This window comes from Gallinula chloropus (genome assembly GCF_964237585.1).
Source record: "Gallinula chloropus genome assembly, chromosome: Z".
Classification (NCBI taxonomy): domain Eukaryota; kingdom Metazoa; phylum Chordata; class Aves; order Gruiformes; family Rallidae; genus Gallinula; species Gallinula chloropus.
The window spans coordinates 61,129,491-61,143,217 of NC_140089.1; the positions used below are offsets into that span (position 1 = coordinate 61,129,491).

At 44.2% G+C, this 13,727-nt stretch overlaps 1 protein-coding gene across 1 annotated transcript in view; it reads left to right on the top strand.

The window, feature by feature from the left end:
• Positions 1–2,913: 2,913 nt before the first annotated feature.
• The window catches only part of MAP1B (microtubule associated protein 1B), a gene marked incomplete at both ends in the record, with an annotated part of 69,266 nt that continues 58,452 nt past the window's right edge, over positions 2,914–13,727 (top strand). The window contains 2 exons of the mRNA XM_084278115.1: positions 2,914–3,091; positions 8,547–8,648. Coding sequence (XP_084134241.1) covers positions 2,914–3,091; positions 8,547–8,648 — 280 coding nt within the window. The remainder of the gene's footprint in view (positions 3,092–8,546; positions 8,649–13,727) is intronic.

Sequence of the window (13,727 nt, forward strand, 5' to 3'; positions counted from 1 at the left end):
CAGTGAGAGTCACATGACACTGAGTCAGCTTTGTGCAGCACATCTCCACATTTCACCCAGCAGCGGATGTGTTGATATGCTCCACACTGCAGAATATAAGTGGATTTCCAGGTAGATGATGACAAACAGAACTGCCTGAGTGAGATGCCGATGGGGCAAGTCATGGTGTGAACACTGGCCGTGGAGCTGGGATCTTGCAGCTTCCTCAGAGACACATTCAGGAGGTTAAAGCATCTTTTCTTGTCTAACTTCCATCTCAGAAAAAGCAGCATATTCTTGCAAATAGATGAGGGCAGAGGTCTGCATACCTTAAAGAGTTCAGTTAAAGACCATTTTCTTCCAAAGGCAGCCTCTTGTCCTTAGGGTTTTAATGTGTGACACATCTCCCATCACAAGACCCTTCAACTGTAGTAGTTCACCTTTTATCATACCACATTCTGGCTATTTTACAGTGCAGTATAGAATAGCGGACCACCTCAGCAGGCTATTTCAAACGTACCTGCATTACCTGCCTATATGTAAGCATTTTCTTCTTTGATGCAATGCATGTTTTTCACCTCTTTTCAAATTCACAGACATTTTTCCAGTTGCAGATGTCTTCATTTTGTCTTAAAATAAGAAAGTGCTAAAAAGTACATATAATGCATTCTGTGTACCGGAGTGCGTTTCTCAGAGTAATGCGTTTAACCTGCTGTGCTTGTAAGCACTTGTTTTACCCTTATGCCTGGGAACCACTACCATTCTATTCTGCAGCCAGTCAGTAAGTCTCCTTGGCAAGCCCATTCCATGCCCCAGAGAGCTGCTGCTCTTGTTGGTGACTGAAATAAAGGCATACCCTAAAGCTATGTATTGTGGTGGGAGAAACCAGGAGCTGGCTGTCTCCAGTAGGCACCACATGCCACGTCTTGAGGTTATTTATAATGGGGAGTAGACGTTATTTCAAGGCAGTCATCTATACTAGCCCATTGAAACTGACAGGATCAGTGAGGAAACACCAAGATCAGATCTGGGCTCTGATGAGTGGCGGTACCCAAAGAGCAACACTTTGTACCTGTGAGTACCCCATGAACTTCAGAACTGCTGCTTGTTCTTCTGCATCTACACTGTTATGCTTGTTCTATCAGCAGTGTCAGCTGTGGTGAAGAATGAGTACCGGTGCTCTTTATCACCATGTCATCTCAGCCACCTGACATGGCTGTAAATATGCTTGCCTGCACTCTACAACTTTCAGAGTAGTGGTACCTCAGAAAAAGAGTCTATTTGGATGCAATATCCAAGTGCATCACACTATATTAGCCAAGACTCTCAATGCTGTATTTATGCAGAGTAACTATTCTTATTAAAAACATTAGGTGCCATAAGCAGGAATAGTTATGTACCAGCACCCACAGCAATGGTGTTTTAATCCTTGCCTCTGGGCAAGACAGACAAATAACTTAGTAATGACAACCTGAAATGTTTGTTAATTAGATTAAGTCCAGTATGCCCTGGAACAAAGTACACCTTCTAAGAAAACAGGGCTGATGTGTTGGTTCATCCAGGCAACCATTCTGATTCTGAGCAGCATACAGTGAATTCTAGACGTCAGTACTGGAAGGAGCTGCAGAGGAAGTGCCTCCTCTGTCAGGAACCAAAGGTTATCTTAAAAAACAAGCTATTAAAGTTTATGCCTTTTCCTAGGTCATGGTGAGATTTCTCCCACACCACTTCAGCCATATGAACAAGATGCTCACTGTGAAGCAGGGCCTTGCTTCTGCCAGTAAAGTGAGAGGGACATCTCAAAGAGGTTGCTCCATCTGATTGCTCTATCCCATTTTAAGATAGGATAGAACACTTTTAGGAAGTGATTAACTATCTCATGAGGGGCTCTGAGTGAGTGCTGGGCAGTGGGTGTCTGACTTTCATGTGGAAAAGAAGCACATACACGCCCATTTTTTTTTTCAGTTTGTAGATGTTTCTCATATCATTGCTCCATGAGCCTGATCAAATTTAGCTACCCAAAGCCCTTTGACCTTCTAGAGCCTTAAGCCCAAAACCAGTGCTTTTCCAGTGCAAGCCGTGTATCCACAGGCCTTGGATATCTGTGGAAGATACGTTTGAAGTTATTAAGATGAACTGCTTTCAGATGAAAAGAAGCTAGGAAGGATATTGAGATTGCTGGGGTGGGTGTATGTGGGATGTATGTGTGTGTGAACATGGGGGGACACACGGATGAAGCATGACTTGAATTTTGCTGCAGTGCTACAGGGAGATGCAGAGGACAGGATCCTCGGGGCTCAGACAAGGGAACTGGTTTTTGATCCGTGGGTACCAGGGGTGCGGCTGGAGCCCGGATTCCAGCTTTCCCTGAGGAGCTCCCCAGGCCTGCCGGGGAATCACCTGCGGCTCCTCACCGCCGTGCTCCAAGGCTGGGACCCCGAGAGGGCCTGGGGGAAACGGGCAGCAGAGCCAGACTCCGTGGCTAACCAGCCGGACAGGGTGACGCCCCGGAAGGGCACGGGCAGCAAGGGACACGCGGTGACCAAGGGGCTCAGGACCCGTGTCGGCCGAGGGGGTCCCACCGCCTGTGCCAGCAGCAGGGCCCGGTGAGCACCCCTTGGCACCCCCTCGGGGCGTTGTTCGCCCCCCGCGTCCTTCCTGCTTCCGGGAGCCGCCGCGGGGAGGATTTGCCGCAGATGACATCAGCTGTGGATGCTGGAAACGCGGCGGCGGCGCGGGGATGCGCCGGCTCCCCCCCCTTCCTCCACCTCCTCCTTCTCCTCCTCCTCGCCAGGTCCCTGCCCTGCACCGTCTCCGTATAAAAGCGCCGCCGCCTCCCCACCCACCCTCACTCCCTCCCTGCCGCCTGCGGAGCCGCCGCCGAGCGGCCCTTCTCCCCTCAGCGCCCCGGAGCCGCGGGGCGGGGCGGCGGCGATGGCCACCGTAGTGGTGGAAGTGGACTCGGAGCCCTCCTGCAGCATCCCCAACCCTACCTCCCCATCGCCCAGCCTCTCCCACCGCTTCCTGGACAGCAAGTTTTACCTGCTGGTGGTCATCGGCGAGCTGGTGACCGAGGAGCACCTGCGGCGGGCTATCGCCAACATCGAACAAGGTGAGGCGGCGGGGAGCGGGGACGCTGCAGGCAGCGCCGCGGCAACCCCCCCGCCGGCGCCTTCCCTCTCCTCGGACGCGGCTGGGGCTCACTCGCTTCCCCCCCTCCCCCCTCGCCCCCCCGTCCAGCGCCCCGAACGCCCACGCAGGACACGGGCGCACGAGCTGCCCAGTCGCGGTCCCCGGCTCTTTATTACGCGAGGGTCCCGCCGCAGCCGCCCCTCCCTTCCCTCCACTCCCCTCCACCCCCCTCCACCGATGGGGTGCGGGCGCTGCGGAGCAACGCCTGCGGGCTGGGCTCCGCTGCCCCCCTCATGGAGAGCCGCAGCCGGCCGCTCTCCTGCCGAGCCAGCCTGGCAGCGAGCCCCCTGCTCGCCATTGTTGGGGCGGAGGGGCTGGGGCGGGAGCCTAGATCCCGCGGCACCGCTGCTGCCGGCGCCGCCGAGCCCGTCTACCCGGAGACACCGGCGGGTGGGCGTGGCGCAGTCCGCACTGCGGTCCCTATGGCGGCCTGGAGCGGACAAAGGGCGGCCGCGGCGCCGGCGGCAAACGCGGTTGGGGATGGGGATGTAGGATAGGGCAGCGGTGGGGCCGCTCCCAGCAAAGCCCCGTTCCCCGCCGTCAAGCCAAACCGGCGTGGTTCGGGGCGTTAATCGCCTCGGCGGCAAGGACTGCCCGAGCGGGAGCGCAGCCGTGCCTTTGTGTCTAACTTTGGGCGGTGAGGCTCCTCTCTCGGACGGGGGAATCTTTCAGGACGCGAGCTTTATAGGCGCGTATATATATTTCAATAAAGAAAAAAATTCTGTGTATATATATATGTATGAGTAACAAGGTAATACCCGAGTGCTTAGCCTCATTGTCTGGCTACGGGCTGCTTTAGTTCGCTGCTTGTTTGTCCTGTTCTTAAGACGGTGATACAGGAAAGTATCACAAGTGAAATGACAGTTTTTATAAGTTCTCAATGTCATTTTTGATACAATAGATCGCAGCGTACATGCGGGGGAAGGCGGGGGGGGGGGTGGGGGGGGTGGGGGAGAAAGGGCGGGGAAAGCCCCGTTGCAGCAGTAGTGGTATGAAGCACAAAGAAAATTTTTACCAGACCCAGTAGTTTGTTAAAACTCAACCGATGCCTGATTCTTGTAACATACGTTGTTGTTCTGGGCTGGTGGAATGAGAAGTTTCAGAAACCTGCCATTGTTCGAGACCCTAGAACGGGGAACTGGTAGCAGCCTTGTCGTGTAGGTGTGGTTCAGCAGTCCGGCTAGGACTTCATTTGTCTCTATTGTTGCTTTCTCAAGCATTGTTGTTGCAGTTGGCTATTTCTCTTGATTGTTCTCGCAACTGTTTGTGGTAAAGGGGTGCCTCATCAGAGCTAACCAGCTCCATCATGACCTGTTCGTCTTTATTGCTACCATTGTCTCCTAGGGAGAACTACTGAGGTAGATGCTTTGTCATTCAGAGCCTCTTCAGCGTTGCACTTTGATAAGTCTATCTAATTTTCTGTCGTACCAAAAGTGAATTGGCTGCATTTTAATTAAATTATTAAAAATGGTAGGGCAAATGGATAAAACTTCTGCTCTTAAGACCTTCCCCTGAAGAAATGCTCTTCAGTGTCTTCTTGAAGCTTCTATTGTACAGTTGCTGCTGCATAGCTCTGTTGCTGCTACCTCCTGCCACCAAGCATAACACCCACTTACAGTTTTAGATGTTCAGAGGGAGCGCTTTGGCCTTTTTATTCATCATTTTGGATTAGAAGTCACCTCACTGCTCCTGGTGTCAGATGATCTGATTGAGATTTTGCCTGCTAGGAAAAAACCCTGGTCAAATTTTGAGGTGCATTGTTCTGGATGTGTACACTGGGAGTCTGCGGCTTTATCTGCATGAGGCAAATATGGGCTTGACTAATCTCGTTCTCTTTGGAAAGTGTGCTGTAGTCTGGAAAAAAACCCTCTTTCAACCTTTATTCTCAACAGAACCTTAAATTCATTTTGGGTTCTTGATAACTCTGCTTCACTGTCTTCTCTGGTACATCTCCTGGGTACCATCACTGAAAACTGTGGATTCATGCGCCAAACTGCAGAGCAACGTGTCAAAGAAAACATCTGCTGATAACACATCAGTGGCGTGATACTACGCAACCTGGTGGAATGCAGAGTCATTTCTTAATATATCATGAAGAGGGAATGGCATGGTGTGATGCATTCTCAGTAATTGCATTTGGGATGTGACTTTTCTAAGGGGGCAATCCTCCAACCTATCATCCACCAAAAAAGAAGAGGGGAGTAAAGAGAAAGCTTCAAGATTTTTCCACTGACTTGGCAGACGCTACTGGGTGTGCCCTGCCTGCTGTCTTGATTAGTCCTGTGTTTAGTGGCACTGCACTCCTAGGACTGCAGAAAGAGATAGCTATAGTTCAGCTATCCTTCCAGTAGTTACATCCATGCTGTTAATGATCTACATCATTGGATTGACCTTGGACTGTATTTCCAGATCTACCTCCAGTCTATCCAAACCTGATTTGGTTACATAATTTGTATAATACATTATGCTACTTTATAATGTATATGCATAATTTTTGCATCCAGGTTGCTGAATCATGCAGCTGCAGATTTGGGATATTCTGTACAACTCCCAGCTTCAGCTTTTAGGACTATTGTGTGCATAGGATCATGGGATTATAAACTCCCCCCCCACCCCCAATATTTATTTTGCATTGAGTAGTGTTTTTCGGATGTTGCCTGCCTTGGTGGTCTTGACTATGACTAATCAGAATCTTCTCTGTACAACAAACTTGGATGCACAATAAAAGAAGCTAGAAATGGAGGACAGCCCCCATCATTAACAGGATTGCTGAATCATGGTCCGCATCGCCTAACTGACCTCTGGAAAGCTTTGTAGTCTCCCCACACAAGCTTGCAGTCAGAGGCCAGCAAGCTGTTTATCTTCTAGCTTCTTGAAGTCCAGTGATCATTCATTCATTGTGCATCAGCTTTGGGATCATTGTTGGTTTACTAGTCATAGTTTTCATATGTGCTTGTACATGTGTGGTATTATATCATCTTTGCTTTCTTGCCCTGAAATATTCCAACACCTGGAAAACATAAAGCCTGGTGAGATGTATTTATCTGCCAAAACTATGCCCCAAAAGTGTGCCATATGGCCAAGAGATTTTTGAAAATTGAAAATAAGGAGACTTGTAGGAAAGACTCACTGATTATGTGTCTGAACAATGATGCATCAGTCAGGAAGTGGAGGTGGCTGGCTATGGCTCAGTTACTTTTCTCAAGTGGTTATGAAATGCACAGGCAATACTGCATTTCCTCTTATTTAATGAGTTTCAAATGGCAGCTACTTAATAGCTGGTAGCATATCCCAGTAGTAAACATGGTCCCAACTGGACTGGACTGCCAACAAAAAAAAGCCATGGATGATTTCTCTCTGAAGAGGCTTCAGGCTCTTGAAATGCAGATATTCATATTTGCATGGAGAACCTATGCAGAGCTTTAATAGGGGAACAACGCTGCAGATCTAGTTTCTATGCCCTCTCCCCAGCTCCATTGCTCCCCTTCATCTGCAAGTCTTGATGTTTCTGCTGCCTTGGAAGAGAATATAGCATAGGAGGTAGTGTTGACAGTAACTTTAACAGCCTGAAACACTAGAAGAGTTAACAACTGGATTGTTAGTGCTAGTCTTACAGTGAGGGGTTGGCCACACACCTTTTCAAGCATCTCATTGCCAAAGCACAATGAAATTTAACTCAACAATTTCATGCAAAGGCATGGTCAGGCATGAGAGGAGGGGACACCAGACACCTGCAGTGTCTTTCTTCTGCATTTGCCATCTAATTTGTATAAATCTAATGATGTTCCTTTGCGAGGGTGGGGAATCACTGTAATGTTGGTGTTCAAAATCATAGCAGTGCCTGGACTTACCTGTATAGCAACTGCATGCTCATTATTTTTCAAAAATAGAAGATTTTTCAGAACCACTTTGAAACAAGAAAATTATAGAAAAATGTTAGCTATTTTATCCTGCAGTTTTGTTTGCTTTTTTCATTTGGTCATCAAAATATTATGGGGAAAAATTTTCTTTTGGCTTCAATGTTTGGGGTTTTTTCTGCTTAATTTTCAATCCTTAAGAATACATTGTGGAATAATAGGGGTTTTTTTACCATCTATGTCAAGTTTCTCACTTCAAAAATAGCTGGGGGGGCGGAATGTGATGGGTTTTTTAAAAAGAGAAGAGATTAGGCATAGCATTTCTAAATATCAAAATTCTAGTTTTGATACTTCATAAATAAAAGATCACTTAAATTTTAATTTAAAATATTGAATGCTTCAAAGAATTTGAATGAAGAAGTCAGCAATTTAATACTTTGTATTTAAATCTTAGTTTGCAACATGTTAGATGGTGCTGTCTTTTTGGTTTCTTTTTCCTTAGAAGCACAAGTACAGTAGTCCTGCAATGTGACTGAAGTGTCCTCTGAGTGACTTACTATTTCGGTTTTGTAAATCAGTGTACGGCTGTTTTAAAGTCAATCCCAAGATGGCAGTAACTTCTAATGTGCCAATCCTGTCCTGGGCTCCATCAGGAGAGGAGTGGCTAGCAGGGACAGGGAGGTGATTGTCCCTCTCTACTCTGCCCTCGTGAGGCCCCATCTGGAGTACTGTGTCCAGATTTGGGGCTCCCAATACAAGGAAGATGTAGAACTGTTGGAGAAGGTTCAGAGGAGGGCCATGAAGATTAGAGGACTGGAGCACCTCCCCTACGAAGAGAGCCTGGGTGAGCTGGGCTTGTTCAGCCTGGAGAAGAGAAGGCTGCAGGGGGACCTCATTGCAGCCTTCCAGTACCTGAAGGGAACATACAAACAGGAGGGGAATCAACTTTTTTAAAGGGTAGATAATGGCAGGAGAAGGGGGAATGGATTAAAACTAAAGGAGGGAAGGTTTAGATCAGATATTATGGGGAAGCTCTTTACAGAGAGAGTGATGGAGTTTTTTACAGAGGGTGCTGGAACAGGCTGCCCAGAGAGGTGGTGGATGCCCCATCCCTGGAGTTGTTCAAAGCCAGGTTGGATGGGGCCCTGGGTGACCTTGTGTAGATCCAGGCCTGGAGGTCGGTGGCCTTGCCTGTGGTAGGGGGGTTGGAAGGCATCCTAAGGATCATAGAGTTCCAAACTAGATCATTCTATGATTCTACTAGGATGTGACACCAGCAGTCCTAAAACCTTAAAGGACAGTGACCCTTTGGAAAGTCAGATTTCCTCTTGCTGATTTCTGTCCTGGGTGTTCCTTCTGAGGAGTAAGCACTTTCAAAAAAAAATACGCATGCCTTGAAAGGAAGAGCCACTGGGTTTGGAATTTAGAAACATGCAAATAGCATTAATGAATAATTGATAAATACTAAGTTTTGTGCACATATATCAAACTAGATGTGTTTTGTGTTTTGAATTTTAGGAATCCGATCATGGGACACAAACTTGATTGAATGCAATCTGGATCAAGAACTGAAACTTTTTGTGTCTCGCCATTCAGCTCGATTCTCTCCTGAAGTTCGAGGTGAGTTTTTAGAAGTGTTTACCAAACCTGGTGGTTTTTTTTTTTTTGTGGTGGTTGGTTTGTTTCTCCTCTTTGAGCAGAATTAATAAATACTCTGGAGTTATATAGTCCCTTTAATTTATGATTCTTTACAATAAATAATTTTTTTCTTTTAAAATTACAAGTTGTGAAAAAAACTAAAACAAAAAATTAAACCAAAATTAAATCGACCTTTGAGCTTAGTTTCACGTATGTTACCATGATTACTTTGGTAGTAGATACTAGTTTTGGGGCCACATTAAAGTTAAGTAAAACTCACGGTTTGACAGAACAGTTTGTTTACACAGCAACAATCTGGTAGTTCCAGAGACTGAATCTTATTATGGTGGGTAAAGCATTTTCGAAACAAGAAGCTTGAAACGTTCACTCTACAGTTTGATAGAGCCAGAAGTGGTGTCATGGATGTTTTGCAACTGTGGCTCAAGCTCCATGTTTCTTCCCAAATGTCTTGTGCTCTTCTCTTTCTTGGTATGAAAAGCTGAGGGGTGGAGGGTCTACCTTGATTCACAAAAACTCTTTGGCTTGTATGAAACACCACTATACGTTTACAGGGCCCGTAACACTAAATCTCTTTTGCTGCCTTTTCTTCAAGCTTGTCCTTCCTTTAAAGGATTCAATACAAATAAAGCAAAACAAAACAAAAGAGTCCAGTTTTGTGAAGTGTAAAATTTGGTTTTGTTCTGGTTGCATGGGAATCAAGTGTTTGGTAAGTTTTCTAACATCTCATTACTTTAACACAATTGTTGAATGAGCATGGGTGAAATTAATCATCCTGTTCCTGTAAAAAAAAAAAAATATATATATATATATATAACAGTCTCAAAGGACTAGAGGTTGCCTACATTGGTGAAGTTACTGTGGCCATGTACACATTGACTAGTACAACCTAGTACTGGTGTTTATAAATTCTAGCTCCAGAAACCTCTCAAGTGTGGTGAAAGAGCTATGAAAATGTATCTTGCTACTACATCACGTTCCTAGGCTTAGTTGCTAGAGACCCTGATGTCTTGCTAGTATGACAACACTGACCTGAATAATAGACCAAAATGTCTGGTGTAACTAATTCTTCTTACAGCAAAATCTGCCACAACTTATGCTGTAAGTCCCCATATCTGTAGTGTAAAACATTTCTAGAATTAAGGGGGAAAAACTGAACAGAAACTCCGCTAAGATTCTTCTGTCTTGAAAACCAAAAGAACCAATGCAAGAGTCAAGACATGACTGAGTTACATGAAAGTAGACTCAGGCCTGGAATACAAGTAATTAATTTCAGTTTAAATGTCATGAAGCCAGCCATTTCAACCTGTCAGAGATACTAGTTGCTTTTTGTTACAGAACAGGTGTTCTGATAAGTAAAATTAGTAGAATTTGTCTTAAAGGAATGCAAGATGAAAAGCATCCCATTTTTATCATGTATGTTTTATTTTCAAACTTCAGGGAGGAAAAGATCCTGTACTTCTCCTTTAGTAAAAATATTCTAACATGTCTAATGCTCTTTTCTGTCTTGTTTAGATGATACATCCTGATACCATTGCATGAATTAAAGCAAATACTCTACTTCCTTATAATAAATAAAATAAGATTATACACTGCTTTTTTCATCTGAAAGATGATAGGATCATCTGGGAATTTTTCTCTGGAAATTGTATTTTTGGTTGAGTTTTTCCCTTGTTTGTCTAGACTTGTCTGTTTAGTCTGTCATTGCGTTGAATTGCAGTTTAATTGCAGGTGACTGGGATTCATCAACATCTCCATGACAAGCTGAAATGAATGTGTTTTTCACAACCGCTCAATCTTTAAAACAATGAACTGTCACAATCTGTATTGAAAGAGGATACTGAAACTTGGATAAAGGGAACATCCACAAATAAAGCTAGCTCTCGACCTTTTCTTGTGTAAAATTTTGTGAGGAAGCCTAATGGGACCTCCAGAATCCCATTGCACAGATGAGAGGATCATTTGGTTTATTTTCTTCCTGTGTTTCTCTGATGTTAAATCTTCAGGAGGCTTGTTTGTATCTTCTCTACCCTTTATTAAGGGAAAGGGGTTTTATTGCCATTTGTTAATAAAAGTTTAGAATGTTAGACTTGTTGCAGCATCCAAATGTTGAATTTTGATTGTTTAACCAGTGAAGTGGTCAATGTCCATGCTAAAGAGATGATTATAAGGACGTATTATTCCCTTGTGGTCCCAAACTGAGAAATTCTGTTGAATTTGGGTAACTAGGTTACCTTTTGTCCAAGGGAAGTATTTATGGATCTGAGATTTTTGGTCTTCATACCATACTTTGCCAAAATGGGGTATAGCTCCATTGCCTTTGTCAAAGCAGATCTAAACCCAGTCAATTTCACACCTAGTAGCTTGCAACATGAGCTTAGAGTCACTAATAAAACACTAAAGGTTTTATTGTTGCCTTACTGAACATGGTGACTTATCAAAATTTGTCAAGAGGTCATAGATACTTGAGTAAAGCCTATCACTTAAAGTGGAAGAAAGAAGTAAGGCAAGAAATCAAGAACAGGGTTGGCAGCTGGTGTCAGGCCACCATATCTCAGTGCCTAGGAATTTCTCTTAAGATCTCAAGTAATGTAAGCACATTTAGGGGCATCTTATAACTATGGTTCTTCAGCTAGAAGAAGCAGAAATTACCTGTCAAATGGAGTAATTTTAGCTCATTGTGTGCTTGGAGAGGTTGATTTTAGTTCGCTACCAGCTTTGCTCTGTGTCTCAAAGGATTTGTGCCTTGGAATAATAGAAATGGAGGCAGAATAGGACTTCAGTGGGGAATGGGCTGCCTCAGGCAGCTGTGGTTATAAATCCATGCAGGGTATTGCTGCCAGGGGTCCAGGGCTGCAGTGGTGGGACTGGCAAGGAGCCCTGGTTGTCACTGGGATCATTGGCTGGGGAACATGTAGCCCTCTCATCAGCTCATGACCTTTTTTCTTTGTGTGGGGGGGATGCAAGGATTCTTGTGGCTGTGGAGACAATTACACTGTAACAGCCTGTATGTTCAAATACATGAATTGTCAAAGCCTTTCTTTCTTAGTACTAATTAAAATTCCAGTGCTAATAAGTGAATTTATTTTTTTTCCTGGTGCATAAATTGTTTCACTTATGTGTCAATCATTCTGGCACTTACTTCCATTTCTGCTTTTTTTTGCGAATTATCACAAAGAAATTTAGCATAAATTTACATTGCTGCCAAAACACCAGTACCTGCTGATGCTAAGCTATTAGTGTGAATCAGCAAAATGACTGGGAGGTTATTTTTAAATGCCTTGCATCACAAGTGCATACAATTGGTTCAGTGGTCTTAGAATAGCCTATATTTTATGGGAAGTGGATTTTGACCTGTATAAGGCAGCTACCAGAGGGATGGGATTAATGTAGTTGTGAATAATCACAGCATTTTGGCTCCATTGTAAAATTTGAATCCCCATTTCCTTGTACTAGAATGATAATTCAACATACCTAATTGTATGTTCACAAAGATTACTTTGTTAAGGGTTATTTAACAAAAATTTACAAAACCATAATTCTTAATTTGTCCCTGAGGAGGCTCCTCAATCTTTCTTTCCTAAAACTTGACTATGTGGGACATCTGAAATGGCGGACTTGATATTTTATTTTTGACCATTGCCCGGTACCATTACAGATGACCTACCGCTCATCACTTCCATCACAGTTTTATAGTAAATGTTTAATGAGATCATCATTGCCACATTTATTCATCTAGTTTCTGGTTGTTATGGGACACATTTTTCTCAGATGTCTGTTTTTCCTAATTTTAAGTCTCTCTTTTTTTTTTCCCCTTTTTTTAAATTGCCTGGGTTTTGTGTTACTTTCTGGGCCAGTTAATCAAGCACTTCAGAGAAATATTACATGTTTGTCATTGGACCTTATCATGAGAAAAGACGATCCAAAAGTCACTGAAATAATTGGATTGGATTTTGGATTAGAGCAAAAACTATCTAGTATTTGTAAAGTAGAACAAGGACCAAATTTTCAGATAATGAGGGAATAACTAAACACCTAAACTTCCTTCTTACCAGATAAAAATGATGCTTTATTTGGAGTTGCCTACCACTGTAATAGGACCAGACCCAGGGAAGAAGAGTTGAGACAATCCTTGTCTTTAAGCTGAATGGAATGGTGAAGATGTGTTCGTCCCTGTTATCAACTGTAGATGGAGTTGCCATTGAGGCTCTCCAGCCTTGCCCCTGCATGAGGAGCTCCAGCTGTCGTCTACTTTGTAGAGACAAATGCAAGAGATGCATTAGTGCTGGCTGCAGATCTAGGATGTAGACTGCTGGGAGTGCCTCATGGTACCTCACAGCCCCTATGAGTAGGCAGGGAAGATAACACACCTTAGCCAGTCACAAGTGGAAAGCTGGGTAGTTTTGTAACAGAGGGCCATATGGGCTTTTGCATCAGACCTCCAGGTGGGCCTACCTAAGGGATGTATGATGGTTACTTTTGGCCTGTAGTCATTGGTAGCGATCTGTTCTAGATTTGCAAAGAAAGGCCAGTGTTCCTGATGGTATGAGTGTGCATACCATCTGTATGTGCAGCATAGGCTCATAAATGTAAGGCTGCGGGTCTGGGTCTTCAGGTTCTTGGTTCTTCTGGTTGGAATTGGCCTGTTTAAGATTCAAAGCTAGTTGTTGATACAAGGTAAATTCAATTTTTTAAAAAAATGTATTAAGATAATTAATTCAGAAAAAAAATCTGTGAAACTCTGTATTACGTGTATTTTTCAGTATTATTTTGATGGGGAAACTTTATGTATTTTGATACTGGAGAGCTTGTATATAGTGGTGAGATGGCTCACTGTCTTATGTCCTTATGTCCCCATCTCCTGCATAACATGTGGGGGATTCTGCCCACGAGAACTCTGAGAAGGTCTGTTTATTTAAAACAAACAGCAAATACCAAAACATTTTTTCAAAAAGGTGAGCCATATTCTTAGTCATGCAGAATCATAGAATGGTTTGGGTTGGAAGGCACCTCAAAGACCATCTAATTGCTCCCCCACCACCA